This window comes from Mastomys coucha, unplaced genomic scaffold (genome assembly GCF_008632895.1).
Source record: "Mastomys coucha isolate ucsf_1 unplaced genomic scaffold, UCSF_Mcou_1 pScaffold6, whole genome shotgun sequence".
Lineage (NCBI taxonomy): Eukaryota > Metazoa > Chordata > Mammalia > Rodentia > Muridae > Mastomys > Mastomys coucha.
The window spans coordinates 27,380,492-27,389,515 of NW_022196912.1; the positions used below are offsets into that span (position 1 = coordinate 27,380,492).

Sequence of the window (9,024 nt, forward strand, 5' to 3'; positions counted from 1 at the left end):
CAGAAATCTGCCTGCCTCTGCCTCCCAAGTGCTGGGATTAAAGGCGTGTGCCACCACCACCCGGCTAGTCTGAAGAAATTTTTATTATTGGCTTGTTGTTGTTATGTGTTTCATGCAAGTAAAGTTTCTGCTGGAAAGTGCAGGAAAGCTTTATAGGATGCTTAGTCGCAACTCATGTTCCTGTGAGAATGCAGGGATGGCAATAGTACTTGAAACTTGCAGCAAACTAGATGATCCATACATTTGTGGTGCCATTTTATGAAGGAGGAAACTGAAGCACATGTAAACTTAAAAGTCCAGGAGGTTTTTTTCTAGTGAATTTTAGGCCCCCTGGGCTCTGTGCTACTTATATCCTGGGATTTCCCACCATCCCCCATACTGACTAAGTTCATTATTTGTTATTTTGTTTCTTTTGAGATAAGATTTCGTTGTGTAGCCCTGCCTCATTTAAATTCACCATGTGCTCCCAGATTGGCCATAAACTTGCAGCAGTCCTCTTGTCTCAGCCTCCCAAGTGCTGGCTTAAAATTAATTTTTGAGCTTGATTGATAATTATATTTTCGTTGGGTAACTTGACCATATGATTTTTTTCAGGAAGCATGCAGATGAAAATAAAGGTCTTTAGCAAGAAGTATACATGGATTTTGCTTTTGCTTTCTGTTTGAGTAGCATGTGTTAGTATGCAAGGTCAATGAAGAACAAGGCAGTGGTAAGAAGACAGCCTGGGCCTTATTGCCTGCTTCCAGTGATTGTTTCACAGGACAGTGCCGATGTCTGTTTTATAGAGCTAAGAAAAACTATATGTCAGTAGTTTAGCACTGTGCAAGAGAAAAACATATGAATGAAAATAGACTTTTTTTCTTCCTTTATATTACCATTGTAGATTAGAAACAGCTTTCTGTTTTACAAATGAAAATAGCTTTGGTTGTTCTGATTAGAAAGTTGATGTACTTGATACAAAATTCAAGTAATAAAGAAGAACATAAAGAGGAAAGAATTAAGCCCCCATCAGCTGAAGATAATAGTTTTTTGAAAGTTTTGTGACCACATTTTCATGTTCTATTTATGCATATAAGATCTATACATTATTTGCAACCACAAGTTAGTATAACTTGCTTTTAAAATATTTTTATTTATATTTGTGTGTGTGTGTGTGTGTGTGTGTGTGTGTATACTACATATATGTGAATGCCAGCAGAGTGTCCAGTCTCCTGGAGCTGAGTGCTGGGAACTAAGTGCAGTTCCTCTGGAAAAGCAGCAAGTGCTCTTAACTGCTGAGCAGACCACCAAGCACTGTGATTTATTGTTTTTATTCATTATTCTGGGAACGTAATTTCATATTAGGATATGCTTAATATTCTTCTAAGATTTCTACATACAGGGCTAGGGAGTGGCTCAGTTGGTAAAGTGTTTGCAACCTAAGCATGAGGATCTAAGGTCTGATCTCTAGCACCCATGTAAAATGTTGGGCATAGCAGTATGCGCTGTGATCTCAGCTCTGGGCAGGTAGAGGTGGACAATTCCTTGGGGCTCTCTAGCTATTTAGTCAAGCATACTTGGCAAGTCTTAGTACTCAGCAAGAGATTCTCTCATAAAACAAGATAAATGGGGACACATATATTCACATGCACAAACAAACACATACTCATTCATACACACACACACACATACACACACACACACACGACTTAAAAGATGCATATCTAATTTTTTAGCTGGGCATGGTGGCTGTTTTAGTTAGGGTTTCCATTGCTATGAAGAGACAACATGACCATTGTAACTTATAAAGGAAAACATGTAATGGAGACTGGTTTACAGTTTAGTGTCTAGTCCATTATTGTCATAGCAGGAAGCATAATGGCATTAAGGCAGATTTGGTGTTGGAGAAGGAACTGAGAGTTCTAAATCTTGATCCACAAGACTTTAAAACCAGCCTCCACAGTGACACACTTTGTCCAAGAAAACCACACCTACTCCAGTAAAGCCATACCTCTTAGTAATGCTACTCCTTAGGCCAAGCATTCAAACACATGAGTCTATGAGGGTCATTCCTATTAAAACCACCACAGTGGTGCATGCCTTTAATCTCAGCACATGGGAGGAAGAGGCAGGAGGGTCTCTGTGAGTTCAGAGCCAGCATGATCTACATGGCGGGCTCCAGGACAGCCAAGACTTCACAGGAAAACCTTGTCTTTTTTTTTTTAATTGATTTAGTTTTATTGCATTGTGATGAGAAAAGATACATAATTTCAATTTATCTGAATTTGTTAACATTTAAAAACATATTTTAAGTAAATAGAATTGCATCACATTCTTCTATCCCTTTTATACCCCAACTCCTCCCAGAGACCCCCTTCAATACCTGCAATACCTTTCATTTTTTTTATTTTCTCATATTCTTTAAAATTTATAAAATATTGTAACAACAAAAAGGAGTGTTATAAAAGTTGTTTGATACAAAACAACAATTAATTGAATAGTCTTGTGTAGATGCTGGTCTACAGCAATATTGAAAATACATACATTGAGAAACCTTGTCTTAAGCAAAAACAAACACATACATAGTATGTAATTGTTTAGATGTTTCACCATTTATCGACTTTTATATAATCTGAAGTTTTTGGTGATCAGTTTTTAAAAACAATACTGCCCTAGACATCTTTGTAAGTATATGTCTTTATACCATTATTTCATACAGAACTTCAGGTAAAATTTAAAACATAAATCTTGATGTAAGTGGCTGAATTGCTTTCTAGAAAGATTGAGTCACTTCCTGTTTCCACTCCCATGTGTGAAGGGATGTCTTCTTCCCACAATTAATTTTGAGTCATTTTCCTTTCCTCTGGCAGTGATAGGCAGTGAAGCCAGGGCTCCATGCACACTGAGGCAAATGTTCTACTGCACAGTCACACCTCTAGTTGTGTGTTTCAGTATTCATTATCTAGCTACATGACTCATTATTGGCCTGGCAGCTCAGAAACACGTGAATCATTAACTTATTCTTCATGTGTTCATCCACTCACTCAATATTTTGTAAAAGATAGATGGGCAGACAGGCTGACAGATGGACAGAGGAGAAGTATTATTAAAACATGTACAGAATGGGAAAAGATAAATGTGTCTGTGGTGGTGACATGAGTTATAGAATATTTTTGAACTTATTTTGGCATATTTAGACCTTCCAGAAAATTAGTGCTTTTTCCTTCTGATTCTGCTTAACTGAAAAGCATACCAATTTTCCTACTGTCTCACTAATAATTGCAATTAAAATAGATTTTTACTTTGTTCATCTGGCAGAAAAAGTATTTGTTACTTAATTTTTTTATTTCTGTGTAAATGATAGCAACTTTCTTCTCAAGCCAAATCTTGCTTCCAAGCCCAGCCAGCTGCTGCTTTTCTTTTCTTACTTTTGTCCCAAGACTTGGGAGCCACACTCCATTTAGTTTCTCAACTAAAGCTTGACACCATCCTTCATGCCTTCTTCTGTTATCTAATCTCGACAAAGTCCTTTTGATTTGTTTTTTATTGTTAAGTCAGCTTCATTTCAGGGCATTTCTGTTTTTCTTTCTCTGCTCATATTCTTATTCAGCCTGTCATTAACATACCAAACCTGGGTTTCAGTAAGAGATCTTTATGTGATTACCTTTTCCCCATTTGCCTTCTATCAAGTCCTTCCTTTCACGTACTGATATGCTGAACTAGTAATGTTTTAAAACATGTTCACTTGTACCTCTGCAGCTCATGGATGCTAAAACCTGTGAGTGCTCCAGTCTTGTATGTTTAAAAAAAAAAGTAACAGTTACACATAACCCTTCAACATCCTCTCATGCTTTAAATCATTTGCCAATTACTTATAATTTCTAAACTAATGTAGATGCTATTTCAATAGTTGTTACACTGTGTTAACCAGTGACTAATAAAAGAAAAAAAGTTTGACATTTTCAATATAGCACCATTTTTCTTCCAATATTTTGGTGGAATCCATGGGTATGGACCCTAAAGCCGTGCTTCCATATTGTCTTTAGTGTACATTTAAACTTTAACATGGCCTTTGAAGTTTGACTGTGCCTCCCCTTCTTTTCTCAACCCCATTACCTTTATCTCTTCATTGCCAAGTAGTGGAAACGAAGCTACCGTTAAAACCTAAATCAGCTGTTTCAGTAGAGCCCCTTGTCATTTGCTTATACTGTTTTTTCTTTCATGAAATTCATTCTACCTGTGATCTATTTTGATTTTGGTAATGGTAGCATTTCTCCCCGGAAAACCAATGTATACTAATTGGAATCTCCCTTAGTGGTATTAAAGAACTCTATTTGTTAATTATACGTAAATGTATTTCCAGTTTGATCAAATACCATTCATCTTGGACTCTGATAATAAATGGTGTTTAGTTTCTTGGAATAAGACATTCAGTATTATAGACATTCTACAGTAATTGAATAATTAAATGTTAAAATTATTACCTTCTGTTTTCTCTTTGATGTCTGTGTATGTTCTTTGTGCATAAAGGTAGGTTTGGGGGGCATATTTTATTTTTTGTTATGCTCTGTGCACAAACTCTTCAGACATTAAAAATCATTCCAATTTTGTTTGTTTGTTGAGATAGGGTCTTACTGCTTAGCCCAGATATGTGGGCCATCCGCCACATATCTGTTGCCTCTTTTTTGTTTATGGTAAAATCTTTGTCTCAGATACTACATACCACTTACATACACCCTCAAAAATGTATGTAGAAATACAAAAAATGAATATACCTGTAGAGTATTTATATATGGAAATTTTGTCTTTACTTTTAGAGCATACTTTTTTTTTTTTTTTTATGCTGTGAAATGGGACTCTGGATGCCTGTATTTGAAAACTTAAAACCCACCACTATCACGTATTTGTCCTGCTTTTCTTTTTAAAAAATTTTTAGATTTATTTATATTTTATGTATGTGAATATTTTGCCTATGTGTATGTATGTGCACCACATGTGTGCCTAGTGCCCATAAAAGTCAGAAGAAGGATTCAGACTATCTGGATCTGTAATTAAAGACAGTTGTAAGCTACCATGCTGGTGCTGGGAATTGAACCCTGTTCTTCTGCAAGAGCAATGCATGTTCTTAGCTACTGCGCCATCTCTCCACTCCATGTACTGCTACTGTTCTGTTCTGTTCTCTCCTCTCCTCTCCTCTCCTCTCCTCTCCTCTCCTCTCCTCTCCTCTCCTCTCCTCTCCTCTTCTTTTCTTTTCTTTTTTTGAGGCAGGGTTTCTCTGTGTATCCCTGGCTGTCCTGGAACTCACTCTGTAGACCAGGCTGGCCTCGAACTCAGAAACCCGCCTGCCTCTGCTTCCCAAATGCTGGAATTAAAGGTGTGCACTACCACTGCCCAGCTGTGCTGCTCTTCTTGTATAAAATTCATCAATTAATGTGATTTGCTTCCTGTGATGCCCATTTTGTTTCCTTATTCTGTGTATTTGTATGTTCATGTGGGTGCAGGTGCGTATGTGTGGAGGTCAGAGGACATCCTTCAATGTTACTCTCAGGAGCCATTTACTCAGGAGCCATTTTTTTGAACAAGGCTAGACTTACTGCATGGCCATTGAGCCACAGGGATTTTCCTGTTTCCACCATGTGCGGGGGTCACAAACCCACATCACTTTCTTTTTTTTAAAAGTGAGTTCTAGGACTTGAACTCAGGTCCTAATCCTTGTATGCCAATCAGTGCACTGATTATCTCCCAGTGCTGTCCTATGTTTCTTTTCTTTTTTCTTTCTTTTCTTTCTTCCTTTTTTTTTTCTTTTAAAGATTTATTTATTTTCTGAGTACATAGTAACTGTCTTTAGACACATACCAAAAGAAGGCCTCAGATTCCATTACAGATGGTTGTGAGCCACCATGTGGTTGCTGGGAACTCAGCTACCTCTGGAGAAGCAGTCAGTGTTAACCACCAAGCCATTTCTCCAGCCCACTGTCTTGTGTTTCTTTTCTTTTGTATCTTCTATTCTTCTAATTGTTATTTTATAACATGCTTTAATATTTGCATGTCACATCTTAATGTAGTGTGAACTTGAGTTTTCCAATCATATAGACCTGGATGAGATACATTGTTTTGGTTTGTTTGATTTGTGTTTCTAGTGTTCAAATTCTGGGCCTTTTGAATGTCTGTCAAATAGTGCATTGAGCACTATTGAATGGGAGTTTGAACTCTGTCCCCCTTTGGTACCATCTTATACCTAACTGCTCTGAGCTTTGATTTTCCCACTTGTTTAATAAAATGAAACTATATATTTTCTAGAATTTTTAGGAAAGTTGAGGTCATAGGTGATAGCTCGCACATGTAATCTCAGGACTTGAAAGCTGAGTGAAGTAGGGTTGTGCATTGAAGACTCTCCTAGGCTACACCGTGAGACTCAAAACTACAGTTAAGGAAGATAGCTAGATGAATTGCTTGTTACCAAAGTATTTGATCGAAATTAGCATAGTTCCCCCAAATTTTTTTTAAAGATATATTTATTTATTATATGTAAGTACACTGTAGCTCTCTTCAGACATTTTTTCTTTTCACTTCAGCCCTCTCACTCACTGTAGCTGTCTTCAGACACCTCAGAAGAGAGCATCAGATCTCGTTACAGATGGTTGTGAGCCATCATGTGGTTGCTAGGATTTGAACTCATGACCGCTGAGGCATCTTTCTAGCCCTTCCCCAAATTTCTTGATGTTCTTATAATTTTAGATAATCTTGAGAGTAAGTTTTAATTTTTTCCTTCCCAGATTCTGTAGGATTTTTTATTAGAACTTATCAAATATATAAAGTAAAGCATAAATGTTTTATAAAAATTGGCATTTTCATGTATTGTATTGGCTTTTGTATTGGCTGAATTTCTTGCTTCTTGCTAAGATTATTTGCTGTTGTTTGTGTTAACTTTTATATTGCTTTTGCATTTGTTGAGTAGGATCTCTATTGTTTGCTTTTTTACATGGAACATGTAAAGCAGTTAGTAAATCTGGTTTTTCTTTTTCTGACATTTGTCTTGTTTCTCTGCTAGTAGGTCTAATACCACTAGTGGCTCTCTTGTTTTAGTGTGCTATCATTTCTTCCGGAGGTAGCAGTTTTTCCCTGTTTCTTTCCATGTATTTTATTTTTCTTTATGTTTTGTGCATTGTCTTAGAGTTTGCAGTATTATAGTGAGTAGTTCTGTTTTATTCTTTATTTGAAAAGATTTTACTTTATTTGTGTGTGTGTGTGTGTGTGTGTGTGTGTGTGTGTGTGTGTATCTGTGTGTCTGTGCATTTATGAACAAGTATGTTCAGGTTCTCATAGAGCCCAGAAAAGGCAGCAGATGCCCTGGAGCTGTAGTTAACATGTGGTTGTGAGCTGCCTGTTATGGTCGCTGGGAACTGAACTTAGGTATTATGCAAGAATGATGAGCACTCTTAACCTCTGAGCCATCTTTCTAGCCTTCTAATTTATTTGTTTTCTTTTAGTTGTAATATAGAATATTGAAAATAAAAATTACACTTGCTTTAATATATTTTTCTTTTCTAGTGTGTGGCATAGCATGTCACATTAGGGTAAGAGCTGTTAGTATTTATTGTAACAGAAGCAAAAATTGCCATCTCTGAAAATTTTTTCCTATTAAAAAATTGTGGCATTTCAGTCCACTTTTCCCCACCAAACTAGGTAACTTATAAACAGTACAACTTTCACAGGTAGAGGCTGGGGATGCCAAGGCACTGACTTTTGATAAGGGTCTGATCTCTCTACCAAGATGGTACCTTGAAGGCTCTGTCTCCTTACATAGCAGAATACACTCTCAAGGCTAGCTCATTCTCCTGAATCCTTTAAAATGCTCTTATTTTGAGACAGTCTCTTACTGTGTATCCCTCACTAGCCAGGAACTTGCTGTGTAGACCAGGCTGTCCTCAAAACTTACACAGAATCTGCCTTTACTTTCATAATGCTGGGACTAAAGATATGGACTACCATGTCTAGCTTAAAAACTCTTTTATCTTCATGATGTAATCACATGTTAATTGTCCTATCTTTTGTTACTATCACAGTAATTAAGTTTCAAAATTACTTGTGGGGAGGCATAGAATATAGCAATGAAAAAATACACTTAACATAAAATTTAGCCTTGTAACCAAATTCTGATTTGGGGTTGTGGGGTTGTAGCCTAGGCAGCCAGAACTCACTATTTAGCCCACCCTTGTCAGACTTCTGGCTCCTAAGTGCCAGGATTATGAGTGTGAGTCACCATGCCCAGCTTTAACCATTTCTTTTCTAAGTTTTACATCTGTAATAATCTCCGGATTTACATTTTCTTTCTAGGTTTTTCCTTGCCCCAGATTCTTTGTTGGCACCTTTACTATTTGATTAATAGCTAAATAATACAGTCTTGCTCTTTCCAAGCTAATATATATAATATGATAGAATGAAATATTGTTGAATTTTTTTTCTTTCAGAATAGGTTTTATACTTTAACATTGGTTATTATTATAGTTACAGATAGTCAATATTTTAGAATCATGATTAATGAAAAAGATGACTATACTAAAAAATAGAGGTTTATGAATTTGAAGTTTCATTCTTATAATAGGAAGTTTCCTGCAATTTCACACATTAATATTCAGAATATATAATTTTTAAATTACTATTATGTCTTATAGGTCACCATATCATCAGCCAACCTCTTACAGGCCTCGATTGTTGCTTTCTGGAGAACGAGGTTCAGGACAAACTTCGCACCTTGCTCCAGCACTTTTGCATACACTAGAAAGATTCTCTGTGCATCGGCTCGATCTCCCAGCACTTTACTCAGTCAGTGCCAAAACACCTGAAGAATCATGTGCACAGGTAGGTTTGTACGTTGCTTTTGTCTTGTTACTATGCATGTAGTATGTAAGATTTTGATTTTTCAGAGTATGGTAAATATTAACTTTTCATTAGGTATTTATTAATATTCTTTTGCTAGTACGGTGTATAATACTTTGAAAAAGCTCATTGTGGTTTTTTCTGTGATACTTCCTTATGTAATGT

General features: G+C 36.5%; 1 protein-coding gene across 7 annotated transcripts in view; it reads left to right on the forward strand.

Annotated features, from left to right (window-relative positions):
* The window catches only part of Atad2b (ATPase family AAA domain containing 2B), a 128,924-nt gene that overhangs the window by 63,938 nt on the left and 55,962 nt on the right, over positions 1–9,024 (forward strand). For all 7 annotated transcript variants that reach the window (XM_031357071.1, XM_031357073.1, XM_031357072.1 and 4 more), the window contains one exon: positions 8,655–8,841. In XM_031357071.1, coding sequence (XP_031212931.1) covers positions 8,655–8,841 — 187 coding nt within the window. The remainder of the gene's footprint in view (positions 1–8,654; positions 8,842–9,024) is intronic.